The sequence below is a fragment of the Oculina patagonica genome, chromosome 1, assembly GCF_052425735.1.
Source record: "Oculina patagonica isolate OP01 chromosome 1, crgOcupat, whole genome shotgun sequence".
Lineage (NCBI taxonomy): Eukaryota > Metazoa > Cnidaria > Anthozoa > Scleractinia > Oculinidae > Oculina > Oculina patagonica.
The window spans coordinates 33,241,029-33,255,432 of NC_135758.1; the positions used below are offsets into that span (position 1 = coordinate 33,241,029).

Consider the following 14,404-nt stretch of genomic DNA (forward strand, 5'->3'; position numbering starts at 1 on the left):
GCGGAGCTCCCTGGTTATTTGCCCTTTAAACCTTTTAGACTCAGTGATTCATGTTATTTTCTTTATATACTGTACATATATAGTTGTATCCTTTTTAACCATGAACAACAGCACCATATAAGAGCAAAAAAATTGATCAATAAAAAAGGATTGTCAATTAGCAGTCTGTGCATTAAACCTCCTAAAGATAAACTAGTATAAACTTTCGAAGATGAACTAGAACAAAGAAAGCTTGCGTTGTTCTAGAAAATATTCATACCCCCACCATGACTGGTATGTTATGTATCAGTCAATTTTAAAACCGCCTATGCCCCACCCCCAGCTGGGGGCATTTGACGTTTTGAAAAGCTTGGTCATATTCCTCACTTTGTAGATGCCCCACCTGTTAAGGCTTTCAAACAGGGTCAAATCCTCCCCCCCCCCCCCCACACACACACACACATACACTTTCCAGATTTTACAAAAGATGAAAGAAAGAAAACGCCGATGTTGCTTTTGTTTTTTGTAGCTAAGTGATAAACAAACATTAGGATAAAATCTCTTCTGACAAGGAATCCACACTTACATGTAACTTGTTCCTCCCCCGCCCCTCTCTCCTCAGCTTTTTTTGATGGAAATGGTGGACCAATACGAAAAATAACAGCTTTCTGCTAGCAAACCGGAGTAAAACAAGCAAGCAAGCCCCAGGCAAAAATAGTGACATTTTGTCATAGTGCCAAATACAGTCTGTAGGGTCCCCCAAAAGGATTAAGCACCTTTTTCCCTTCATATCAGTTCCCGTTAACTACATGTAAACTAAGCAAAAGTTAATTTTGCACAAGCGGAAATACTGTTTGTTAGTCATAAACTCAGGTATAGATTGTTTGGCAAAAATTTAACCATTCATTTGCCTGCATATCAAACCATGCAAGTGTAATATATTTAGACTACTGTTACATAACCAGAAGTTGTGTTAAGCTATTGCACCATATGTACCCAGGATGCTTAGCGAATAAAGTGTTGTGTTGTTCAGCCATATTGAAGCTGTGTTGTTTCCTTGTTTAGAAGCTATCTTTATTAATATGCTACAGCAAGCATGAGCAACAAATATATAACATAATAATTAACTGTACTGAAACAGAAGACTTTTCAACAAATAACTGATCTGTGAGACACAACTGAGACACACCCACAAACCAAAATAGCTGTGTTCAATGTTTATCATTTGATGACTGAGTTTGGTTTCGGTGAAGTAAAAATTTGGCTGGCTACAAACAACAGATTGCATTATATTGCAACATGTGATATTTGTTAATAGAGATTGATGAACTGCAGCCTATCCCATTATCATGATTACTGTTCTTTGCAGTGTGAGCACTGGGAATTAAATGTTTGGGTAGCAATAAATGAATAATATTTTTATATTGTGTTACCAGAGATCCTTTAAGAAATATGTACATGGTTGTATCACCTCTGGCTTTATTTTATTAACTTAAAAATTACACCAGTCCATATACAGTGCAAGTACATATAAAGTATTAGTTTGTACATGCAATGAAAAAAAATAATCTGAATGAATAAATAATAATGTGTTCATTTATCTCTCTGTGTGTCTACATTTCTCTGTGAAAATTCCGCTACTCGTGTACGTTAACCCTGAAAAAGGCAAAAGACAGATAATTTTGTTGATGATCATTGGCCACAATATTTTTTAATTTTAAAGTAATTCAGAAGACTCTATAGATAAATAAAAAAGAGATATTTTTCCAAGTTTTGCCTGGGCCGCCCAGGAACTGTGTTGGGAGATATGTTCAGGACCAAAAAATCCTTTCACAGTGAGTGTGACAGCATAATTTTTTCAACCTATGCTACTGAAGACATTAATAGTGCTTAATCAATAAGCTTAAGACCTGGCACATGCCGGAGCTTTGGTGAGTGTTTTAAGTTTTGGGGTGAATCAGCAGCTAAAATTAATGAGTTTTCCCTACAAAATAACTTGCTTTTATTAAGACTCTTATCTTAATTGCTTTCTAACAGGTGCTGTTGAAAGCACTGTGATTAATTCCATGAAAGCATGCATATTCTGCCCGAAAAATCCGGGATCCCCTATCTAAATACAGACACCCAAAAAAAAATACTTGCCAAATTTTCCAACCCAAAAAAATCTCGGAATTGAAAATTTCAAACCCAAAAAATTCTTCGATCATCCCTGTCAGTAACCCTGGGCCTCAACCGTCCCCACCCCCTCTTTTCTTAAACAATGAAAACATTATATTTACTATGCTGTTACATGTTAATTGTGTATATTTAATTCCTCAAGAACCAGGATTTTTAGGGAAAAACAAATTTTCCAAGGGGTTAAAACAAATAAAATGACATATAATTAATTAGCGATAGATTGATATTTTTCTGTTCCTAAAATCAAAGGAACTATTTACATGTACCAAGATCTCAATGCAGTAATTCTGTGCAAACAAAAAGTCAAAGTCATGTTTTGGACTAGCAAATATCTTTTTTATTGTACTTAAATGGCAATAAAAGAAATTCAATTCACACAAAGTATATACGTATAGTACAAGTACAAGTCTTATAAAAGAAAAGTATTTTAAAATTTATAAAGTGACTGCCTTTTTGTTTACTGAGCTACTTGATAGATGAATTTGCTGTGTAATGACCTTTTTTGTTCACGGTGGAAGATAAGGAAAATTCTTATGCCCAAAAGATATTTAATTAGTTGCACTTGTAGAAATTAAGTAACTTTCAGCCCTGGAAGTAAGTGGGGAAAGGGGACTCCCATATCGAACAGGCAGAGATGCTCGTCAGAAAATTTGAATTAAACCGTCCCTTAGTTAAAGGGGACCAATCTGGGCATTGATTACACTTTTTGACCCCTAAAAGATACCATTTTGGAACATTTTAAAATTGATATTTTTCTATATTTTTTCTTGTGCAACCCTAAACGAGACCTCGAAGGCAAAAAATACCCTCCTTTTTCCCAGAACACACAAAGAGAAACCAAAATCTGAAATAATTTAAATCATGTATACCTCTAAGCAAAACAATAAAAACATCCCTGTCTCTTCCATTGGATTCCCCCCCCCCCCCCCAATCCTCCAGGGCTTTCAGCCAATTTCTTCGTAAACAATTTTCATGGTCAATTTTACTTATAAAGTCTATAGAAAGAGTAACAAAGCAAATCAGAATACATTAATAATATGTTCCAACGAAATATTGTACCCAGACGTGTGTTTTCAAAACCCCTAAAAACTGTTTAGAAAAAGACAGAGAACGACAAAGAGCAAAAATAGGGCCCCAATGGGTCCATGTGTTTTGCTGCTAGAGCAAAGTCTTAGGGAACATGTTGATGAAAGACAAGTGAGTCGAGATTGAAATCCAACGTCTTTTATTGTCTGTCACTTGTGTGCAGGTTAATTATTGCACTATATTGTAGTCACTTTGTGTTAATTCAATCCTGATAATTTTACTGATCAATGTTATGTTGAAATCAAAGACAGCAAACATAATTTAATTACTAGTAAGTTAACGTAATGTCTGACATGATTGTCTCTTTGATAAAAAACAGTAACTCTTAACATTATAAAAAAATCTCAATGAACTCAATGTGATTCTTTTAGTGGCGTTATCTCACTGGTTACCGTTAGTTGTATTTGGAATCATTGTCACAATGGTAGCGTTTTAACAACAACGAAAAAGACAGAATCTATTGACCTTATAAGAACTCAATGTGATATATTTATTAGTGACAAGACAGTGGTTCTTTAACCACTTTCACCCAAATTAAACACTGGAACAACTAACTCTTAACAAACTTGTTGTGTCACCCTGAGTTAAATATGCAAAATTCAGAAATTATAAATAATCGCACGCGCACCGGCGTACAACAACAGAAAGACGGCGTTGAACGTAACGCAAAGTTCATTTTGAAAGCGAAAGTTTACAAATAATTATTATCATTCGTCAGTCATCCCTTCACGCATGAACACTCGTCGAATTTCAGTGTCTTCACAACAAGATCGGAAGATCGATAAGGACCAATTTTTGATTCTGCGAAAGTTCGTTTTCTTAAAGTTTTAGAAATTTGTGAAGTTGGAGGATTCACTGAGGACTGCGTAGCCGAAGATGCAGTGGCTCGCTGGACATCAAATTCTATTTTTCACGGCGTTTAATTAATCTTCACAAAATAAACATGTGGCGCCAGCGCGTCTGGCAGTCAAAAATTCATTTTTCAAAAAACTTTCCCTTTCCAGCTATTTTAGCGGGGCTTATACTATAGTACCTACCTGTCAGTCGTAGAAAAGCTGAAATTTAAGGATGAACTGTTTATTAAATGAAGACCGTATTATTTTTTAATAACTAGTAAACAAACTGGTCGCCACGCATTTAAACACGAACTGACGAATGTTGCATCTGATGCAGTGAATCTGGTGAATGAGAACTTCCTTTAATATTTCTTTGTTTTCGACGGTGTGCACCACTGAATAAGTTTCTTTCCCATTGTGATGTTACTAGTATTAATTCGTTTCTAGCTGTCTTTTATATAGCTCGAATACAGCTACAATTAGCGGTGCAGCCTACCAGCATGGTATATTCCTTTCCAGCTGTCTTTGCGTGACAAGTTACACGTTCATACATTTTATTTTAAAATATGAAGTTCAGAGTTAATACAGTACTAGTATGCTGTAGACAGTGTAGACAAGGTGAGGGTAAGTTTATTTTCAAAGCGAAAGTTTACAAACTGTGCACTAACCGGTCCTTTGGAGAAAATATTTATGACCTTCGGCGAGGTTCCAAGTCTTCGCTCTTTTCGTAAATGATGAAAACTGCAGAATAATTTTCTCATAAAACTGGAGTGGTCGCGCCACAGTTTGTTTTCTTTCCCAATGCGATATACTTTTAAATCGGTTTTCTGTTTTCCAACGTGTCCAACGTGGTTTGCGTTCGAATACTTTGGCCCGTAACTTCGAATGCGATCAGCGCTACGGTTCATTGGTTTCGATTTTGTTTGTTCATGGATTTGATTGACATCGGTAGTTCAGATTTCTCCTCTGTTACGGCACTTACACCTTACGGCACTTACACCTTACACCTTACGGCACAAACTTCAGCTCTCAATGTGTTTTGCTTGCAGCCATTGCGGCTGCAGCAAAACACAAAAAGAGTCGAAGAAAGAGAAACGAAGAGCAGCATGAAGCAGAGATGGAAAGGCGAAGGTAAAAAGCAAGGAACAAAAATGGAAGAGCAGCGTAAAGTCAAGCGAGAAAGACAACGGGAAAAATGAGGGAACAGTACCGAAGTGCATGACATGAAAAGGACACAAGTCAATCTAAAACAAAGTTGGGCACTCAAGCAAGAAGTAGCTCCTATGCATTTTAAAGCCTGTGTGATCAATCAACAAATAAGGCAGTGAAATTATAAACAAAATCGCACTTGTGAGAAAATGCTTTAAGAGGAAATCCGCCAGACTCTGATAAGAAATTATTGTTGGTGTTATCACGGATAATTACTTACATCTTTACCTTTTATTAAGGGTAGGAAATAACGCAATAGGATATTTTAAATTATTCTGGTACTTAATTTTTGTCCAACTTTAATAAATATTAATTACTCGATTTCCTAGTGGATTCCATCTTAAACACTTAAATCAAGTCTTTTTTTTTTATAATGGAAAAATGAATGTTAGTAGCTTTTACTAACAAAATTACAATGTCACTTGAAACACTATCAATGACTTACCAAGTTGTAATTTTCCTTTAGGAATTGCACCAAATTCACTCTCAGTTCTTCATGTGAAATTTCTATTCCTTTCACAATTTGAAGTTGCTCCACCAGTGCATAGAACATACAATTGCCCAAACCATGATTTTCAGAAATTAAGAATCCTTTATATGATGCAATCCTTTCCAAATCTTCAGGCCTCTGCAACTCGTCTGCACCATAATAGTACATTCCTAGCAAAAACGTGCAAAAATATGTCAATTATCATTATTATCTGGATGATGACAATAACTGATCAGAAATATTTATCTCTCAGTGTTGACTAAGTACTAGTGATTCACTGAAAGAGAGGGCAAGGCTGTGCTCTAAGAAAAATTACAAGGAGCCCAAAGGTTCCAAACTATGAGATCCAGGGTGCCCAGCATAAAGCTTATATGAAAGAAATAAGATTATCTGGTCGACCAAAGACAAAAGTGAGTCGCCTGAGGCACCCAGGCACCCTTAGAGCACAGCCCTGCATTTGCGTGACAGGGGCACACAGGTAATGAATAGGCTCAGCTAAAATGTATGACATAAATCAACAACTCTATTGCATTCAGAAAGAATCAAACTGTCGTCATTCTAAAGTTGTTCTGATAAAAGGACTCAGTCTGATATTTCCTTGTAATGTGTTAGGACTGCTAAAATTCAATGTCATTTATTAGATCGATAATTGATAATTACTGTGTTGTCTGCTATTTAAGGATAAAATTTAAAATGGATGATAATGGATAACAACAAAGGCTTATGCATTCAATATTGTTTATCAATTATCAATATCATTATTGAATGATTTGGATTGTCACCTCTTCAGTCATATCGATTGCAATGCAGTATCATGCATTTTGACCATTTTATAGATTGTTCATTGCCTTCAGTTTTCATCAAATGAAAACGGAATGTAAAAAGAAGCCCTGGTATCTTAGTCGTTTAACCGTGAATAAATAGAAGACAGTAGTAAATCACACAATGAAATACAGTAGTCCAAGAACTGCGTTGAACATTCAGGTAAACGTTAGCTATAAATGACATCAATTTGATTGCACAGTTTCGGAAAAGCGGTAATTCGAGATGATAAAAATATTTGCAAATCACAGCAGCATAAACACAGCACGAAATGTCTATAAATCAATCTACAGAATTTCTAAACTAATACCCAATTCAATAGTGCTGTCAGATCAGCTGTCAGTAAGGGCCGGTAGTATTTTGATTATCAATATCAACCGACTGATTGAGTTTAATAAGCTTATTCATTTTCGATAATTTGCAATACTGATTGATCATGAGCTGTCATGGGTTTCATCGATTGCTCATAGCCTTCGGTTTCGATTTATTCACAACGTAACACGCATAACTAAGAAAAGAGTTGATATACAAAATAAACGTCAGGTTACTGTACCGTCAATTCCGGGAAAGTGCTAGAAAAATTCCGAGAAACGTCAAAACTACAGCGCCAGCATACACCAGATCAAAAGGTCCGAAAATCCATGGTGGGCAATTTATGCAGAATTTCTTCTCTATTAGCGCAGCAGATTCTGTTTTTAGGCACACAGCTTTCTCTGGGATTTTGTAAGTCCGTTGCTACATTTAAGATGGGCTCTTGTCCTTCCAAAAAGCGGAAGATTTACATTATCTGGCATCAGCAGCCATTTTGTCCGCATTAGTATTGTGAAATGATGTCACAAAACGCACTCTCTACTACTCCCTAAGTTTTGATAAGTTCACAACGCGCCGGGTATTACAGTAAATTCAAAATTTTTAATATAAAACAAACTGAGCTATCGGCTTTTATGCGAACCCGGAGAACGCATTAAACGAGAGAAAAAAATCAAAAATTACTAGTATGAAAGAAAACATATCAAACATACTGGAAAATGAAATGTTGTTTTTACTCCTTCTGACACTGAACCGGAATGCTTTTAGCCCGGTTTTCATCGAGCATTTGCTTTCCAGTCTCGAAGACATTTTTTATCACAGAATCAAACTCTCAGGCTCCTATTTATAAAATTGAATTTCAACGAATAGTAATATTTTTTTAGTGGCAAAACTAAGGAATAACATAAGCTTTAAGTAAGTAAAATACGGCATAAATGTAACACTGCAGTTTCGTACTCACCTTCACCAAAACAATGTTCGTTTTGTCTCCGTTGCCTTTCCTGTTGTTCTTCCCTACATCTTTGCCTTCTTTGCCGTGCTCTTTGTCGTTCTCTTTCTCGCTGTTCTTCGCTATTTCTTTGCCTGTTCTGTCGGCACCTTTCTTGCTCTTTTTGTCGCTGTTCTTCGCTACGTTTCCGTCTGTTCTCTCTTGATATTTCTCGCTCTCTTTCCCGTCACAGTTCGCTTAAACCCTGTCTCCTCGAAATTAAGTTTCCTCCACTCTCGTTTGTCGACATTGACATAACAAGAGACCGAAACAAATATGTTTTTCTCAAGTTCTAACCTTTAGACTCGCTGAATAGAATTTGATAGTCGTTTTGAAAAATTTCTTTGCCAAGAGAATTAAACGCTGAGATTTCGCGCCAAAAAAACGCGGGTTGCCACAGTAATTCATCCCCAGTCCTTTTCCGTGCGTACGGTCGGACGGTCACGTGACAACCAAAATTTTCCGGCTCGATGGTTTCCCAAAAATTCTAAGGTATGGGGCTACGCATGCGCGCGCCTTCGGCGCTTGCGAGCTCCGCTATAAATATGCTTGGACTCGTTTTTCTGCATCCTAAAGAATTCTACTGGTATACATTTGCAAAGTCCGACGAAACCCGACGTCCTCGCCGTGAGAGTTTGAAACAGGTAATTCTGGCCAACAGTATTGATGTGTACATAGGCTTATTTCCCGTGCAGAAAGGGGAGGAGAGGCTCGTCACACAGACAGCGTATGACGCAACACAGGGCAGGCCTTCGAGTCCGCACGGTCGCCAATTCTTCTCTCTCCAAAGTCAACATCCACATTAGGTACGTGAAACATGCGGATCAAGTTCCAACCAGATAGATCTACCATCATAGCAAACGAGATGTAGAGATAGAAGCTATCAAATAATAGGATTGATTGAGACGTGGTGAATCTCATCGGGAGGGATGAAACTGGAACGTCAGGAAGATAGAGTACCACAAACCGAAGGCCTTGATTTTATGTTAACATCAAAAGCACGCAAGACCATGCATGATCTTCTTGTGATCACATAAACCCTAGGATTATCACTGCCAGGTTCAGTACCAGACACGAAAAGACAACCGCAGTTATGGTCCAGTGTTATGCTACAAGCATAGGCATACATGGATTGGAGAAAATAAGTGAAATCAGTGAACGTTTTGCAGACTTTGCCGACTTCAACCTTCGGCGGAAGCATAAACCCGCACAAACCAGCCCACAAGGCAACATAGGTATCACCCAGTCAGATAGAGAATCAAATCGATCATATAGGCATCTCACAGAAGTTAAGAGATCTCTTCTGAAAGTACGGCTCAAAAAGAGGTGCAGACACAGAATCTGACCACCATCTTCTAGTTGCTTTAGTCGATTTGAAGCTGAAGAGCTGCAAAATGACACGAAATCCCAGGATAAAGTACAATTTGTACTACCTCATGGACAGAGCTTCAGGTTGCCCCTCTCCAACAGATTTCTGTCTCTGCAAGATTTCAACATAGAGGATGTATGGAATGGCATCACAGAGGGTATAAACAGTTCATTTGCAGAAGTGCCACGGAAAAAGGCAGCTGAGCACAAGAAATGCATTACACCAGGAACCCGGAAGACGGATCGTCCAGAGAAGTACTGGCGAAGGGCTGTGGGACTGAAGTGAGGAGGTTGGGACCATACCTGGAACACACTATGAAGCCTAGCCCAGAACAGAAGCCGATAGAGAGCAAAGGTCATCAATGGTCTATGCTTAAAAGTTTTAGTTTGATTTTTTCAAAAAAAATAAGACATTTTTTTAGCACGTTACATTTACCTTTAAACAGGGCTGTCATCAATAAAGTTGTTTACTCTAATAAATGGTGTTACTGCTTGGCTTACTGTTACTGTTTTGTGAAATGTTTCAAATGATTCTATTATCGGATTCGAGTTTTGCATGATAGCGAAATGATCAAGGTCGAGGTTTGTGTTCTGTTGCTATCATGCTTTACATAATTGTTTTCTTGTTAAACAGCTCCTAGACGTTGTTGCATTGCAAGTTTGTCTTGAAGCGCTGAGACCGTCCGGTGAAATTTTGTTGAACCCAGACTCCCGGCGAGCTTGGTGTGACAGGGTGTTGTCTATCAGACCAGCGGTGGAAGACATGATGAGGAAAGAGAAGTTTGGACCTGTCACGGAGATAACTTCAAACTACGGAGAGAAGTCCGCAGTATTGCTTAATCACTGCAGGTAACTTAACATTCGGGGTTGCCTTCGAAGAAGGAATCCTATTAAGTTAACAACGTATCAATTTGAATCGAACACGAAGGGTGTAGGTTGTCTTTTGATTGGTTGAGTAATAAATTGATTGATTGATTAATTGAGTGAGGATGTTTTTGGTAGTTGGTGCTCTGTGTTCTCCTCCTTATCTACTGCTAACCCAGTCTTTCGTCATTCCTACAAAAATTAGTGTATTTCTGTCACAGATGGTCGGAGTTCTTTGCTAAAACTATCTCTGTATTCCTTGACATGGTGTTAGATTTTCATTATTTTTGTGGGACAGATCCATGTGGCAGCGAGCAGGAGCCGTCAGACTGTTTGTAGAACACGTGACCGTGTTTAACGAGAAAGACGACAACGCAAATTGCGAGAGCGTAGTCAGATTGTGGAAGGTACTTACAACAATGCTTTTGTTTGTGTTAATGTGTTAAGGCAAATGCTTCAAACAGTTTAAACCCATGATTTGCAGGAATTTTGCTTCCGGGAAAATGTGCCTAAACAAACATCGGTTAGGTGCCTTATGTGTTCGAAGATGCCAGATGTTCATTCACCAACCAATATCAAGGTTACATGCTTCACGATGAGTCAGTGGAGACATTCCCGATTGTTACACCAAACAGTGACACCTCACTGGAATGAACATAAACACTGAACAGTTATTTTAATCTTAATCTAATTTATTCAATTTCGCACCTCTACTTTTAGTATAAAGTAACTTCTTTTCGTTTATGCATTGTTAACTTGATAATGGTGCCAAGATAACACCGAAACGTCGTTCAGTATTTTCGCTTATCTTTATTATCAACTCTGTTTCTAAATTTAATCTTATAAAAAACAAAGCAAAAATTGAAGGTAATTGATTGCCTTCTTTTCCTGTCTGTTCAGGCCCTGGGAGATGAAACTGACTTTTCTTCACTGAGATCTCTGCAGATTATAGAGAAATTCCTAATTGATTTTAGTGAAGACCTCCAAACAAGGTAAAATATCACCAGAATAAGGATGACAAAGCAGTGTACTATTTACAGTTTTCTGCATGTCAAAGCCTTTTTTTGCACACTTATAACATTGTTTCGTTCTTGAAATAAAGTGGAATGCAATTGTTTGTCACTTCTAAAGGCAGACGGTTAGGAAAATCAATATCTTCAGTGCCGTAACCTGACATTTGGCATAGAAAAGGCAAGATCTTGAAAGGTTATAAAGGCATGTCCTCCAGCAAATTTGAAAAACTGGAAGCTCGGGTACTGTTACAAGTATTTCTTGAGAAAAATCAATCTTGTTTAACTGGGGATTATTTTCCCAACTAAACATATTTTGTTTTTAATTTTGGATTAAACTTTTAATGTAAGCCGTCATAAGTCACCTTGTTTTGATGTTCATGGGTCAGCCTTTTCGTCTATGACACGTTGCCTGATGTATAGGATAAGAACAAGGTCACTTGTAAGTAGTTACTAGAACACTCTAATTGAGAAAAGATAATGATGTCTTTTTTTTCCTTTGTGGTAGGGCCGATGAAAAGACCGCGTCCGAGTTACGACCTTGCTGCAACGCCTTTTTCATGGAGCTGGTGTCAATATTCTGTTTTGGTGACTCCGTTTCTAAGGACTTGGAACAAGACGCTCTTTCTCTTCTTATGCGCTATGTTATCGGGCGCCAGTCCACTCAAACAAAAGATTTCTCACCGTTCCCCGATTATGGCATCGACCCAACCCCTGTGGTGCGTTCTTTTCTTCTCCAGCAACTTCTCCGTTCCAGGTAACTAACTAGTTTATAATTATGAAGAAAAATATGAAATACTGCAATTTCCAGCAGAAAAAGGCACCAAGCTTTCTCCATCTCTACAACTCTGGTAATCTGCATAGGTTAACGAGGAATTGCATTACAAAAGAAACCACAAGTGGAACGGGTGTGGTGGCATAGATGTGAGGAAAAAAGGCTTGTCTAAAAGTTTTCTTTTTTGCTTTTGTTCTTTAATAGCACAAAATTGGTGAAAGAACATCTGGAAGTTTTCTTGCAAGAGGCTCAACGCTTGAAGCCAGAACCCCAGCACATCAAAGAAGTCTGTTTTCTGTACGTTCAGTGTATGGAGGTATGTGATATATACTAGTTATGCAACGCTTTCGAGTGGTATACTATGGAATATCCCACGAGTCACTTGTATTTTCTCGGTATACACACGAACCTTTAGGCGAGTGTGTATACCAAGAAAATACAAGTGACAAGTGGGATATTCCATAGTATACCACGAGAAAGTGTTGCGTAACTATTTTATACCATGCCATAGAAAATACGCCTTCTAAATTTCGTCTAGAATACAATCGCAGCGCACGATGGGAAGGTTGGGTTGAATACCGTCGAATATACAACGGCTTTGCTGTATTCTGATTGGCTGTATTTTCTATGGCATGGTATAAATACCCATATAGACATTGCATTTACCTCGATAACATGCAAGCTATTTCCTTGACTTGCTCAAACGTTCATTTCTTATTTAAAAGGTAAGCTGCACCATCAGGTCAACATTTTTTCTCTTTTCTCAGGACATCCTTATAAGCCGTTACCAAGCCAAAGTGGCTGATTCGAAGTTGACGGTGAAACTGAAGCACACAAAAAAGATTTGTGATGAAGCTTTCAAAGCTCTTACAACCAGTTCTGAAGATTCCTTTGAAGTAAACGCAAACTCGCTGGAAGGCGTCGCAAAAGGACGTTACGTCCTGTTACTGGTAGCAGACTACCTTTACAAGTGGTTTATTGAGGGAGACAGCAGCTACAGAGACCTTGATGTCAAGAGGGAGGTGACAGCGTTACTGGAGTCTGCTAGACGGCTTTGCACGGAAGGATCGAGTACTACACCGCGGCTGTACCTTCTTAAACAGCTTGTCAGGCGGTATGGTTTCGATTGCGTCCGGACTCTCGGTACCTATAAGGAACTGGAGTGGATTCTTCCGCCAGAGGCTCGCCAGCAGGTAAGCAAGCGAATGGCTTATGTCAGGAGTCCATTAATCGTTTCCTGTTTTTTTTGGTTGCTGTACGTGGAAAGGGCCCCTCTCTGCCTTTACAGAGTCCTGGTGCTTTTTGCACGGCTAATTTACCAGTATTCCAACAATAGTACTGGTAGAATTCAAGCTAACGTTTTCAGTCTGCTCAAAAACTTTGTGAAATATTGAACGAAAACAATACCAATTTTTTAGGGAACGGCTACTGATAAACAGTGATTTTTGTTTTGATTTTTTAGGAGGACGATATCATCCAAGACAGGTTTATCGTTCATGAGAACCACTATCGTGCACTTCGTGAAGGACTGGCAAAAACTGTGATCAGCGGGAACATCCAAGACATCATTACTGCTATCACGGTTTGTGTTTACGATAGTCCACATTTGATTCAATTTGTCACTATTGACAGAGGGAAACAAATTACCTATTGTACCTTGACTTTTTGTGCAGGAAACCGATGTACAAGGTGTCAACAAAGACATACTTCTTCTATTAGTGTTGTACCGTGAAATAACTTTGGCCAATGCTTCTTCAGTTCAAAACCCGAAGTTCGAAGAGGTAAGTTAAGTGTCGACTCACTGACAATAATTCATACACAAGTGATACATAGCTTATGCTGTTAACTCTCTCATGTGTACCCATCAACGTACTGTCCTCTCATTGATGCATTATGATTTAGTTGACTTTAAGTGAGATAACGTTTAGATCACGATAATATATTTTGTTATCATCTCAGGTCAAGGAAAAGCTGGACGATTTCATAAAAAACGGAGGGCATCTTTCCTCAACGGTATGATCCGGCTCATAATCTTTCTTTTTCGGATTCATGTTTTTTCTTGCTTAATACTATCATCAACTGCGATGAACGGCAAACAAAGTAATACAAGTAATCAAGACTGAACATCTGTGCATTTTTATTTGCTAACAACCGTTTGTCGATATGCGAGATTAAGCTTCACGTTTATCTTTCCGCAAACGGCGTTAAAAAACCTTGATAATAAGGACAAAAGTTTCAAAGTTACTGCATGCACTAAAAGATAAAAGTGAAATAAAATGGGGAATAAAAAGTGAAATAAAATGGGGAATAAAGTGCCAAAATTTTTTTTAAAAAAAAAACACAGACGTTTCGGACAATTATAATAGCCCTTCTTCGGTGGTCAACGTCGCCCAAGAAAATGCGACAAACTAGGCTAGTTTGTCGCATTTTCTTGGGCGACGTTGACCACCGAAGAAGGGCTATTATAATTGCCTGAACGTCTGTGTTTTT

At 38.1% G+C, this 14,404-nt stretch overlaps 1 protein-coding gene and 1 long non-coding RNA gene across 4 annotated transcripts in view; one reads left to right on the forward strand and one right to left on the reverse strand.

The window, feature by feature from the left end:
• The window catches only part of LOC144665244 (E3 ubiquitin-protein ligase rnf213-alpha-like), a 98,698-nt gene that overhangs the window by 69,801 nt on the left and 14,493 nt on the right, over positions 1 to 14,404 (forward strand). The window contains 9 exon segments of the mRNA XM_078526452.1: positions 9,900 to 10,114; positions 10,428 to 10,536; positions 11,030 to 11,121; positions 11,648 to 11,896; positions 12,119 to 12,230; positions 12,682 to 13,107; positions 13,377 to 13,496; positions 13,588 to 13,695; positions 13,874 to 13,927. Coding sequence (XP_078382578.1) covers positions 9,900 to 10,114; positions 10,428 to 10,536; positions 11,030 to 11,121; positions 11,648 to 11,896; positions 12,119 to 12,230; positions 12,682 to 13,107; positions 13,377 to 13,496; positions 13,588 to 13,695; positions 13,874 to 13,927 — 1,485 coding nt within the window.
• On the reverse strand, positions 1,442 to 8,132 carry LOC144665359 (uncharacterized). Of its 3 annotated transcripts, none has more exons than XR_013572916.1 (3): positions 7,871 to 8,132; positions 5,734 to 5,948; positions 1,442 to 1,635 (listed from the first exon to the last, which is right to left on the reverse strand). It is a non-coding gene; the product is annotated as an uncharacterized LOC144665359 (long non-coding RNA). The 3 variants fall into 3 exon arrangements; XR_013572915.1 differs by lacking the exon at positions 7,871 to 8,132 and adding an exon at positions 7,388 to 7,793; XR_013572918.1 differs by lacking the exon at positions 7,871 to 8,132 and adding an exon at positions 7,154 to 7,783.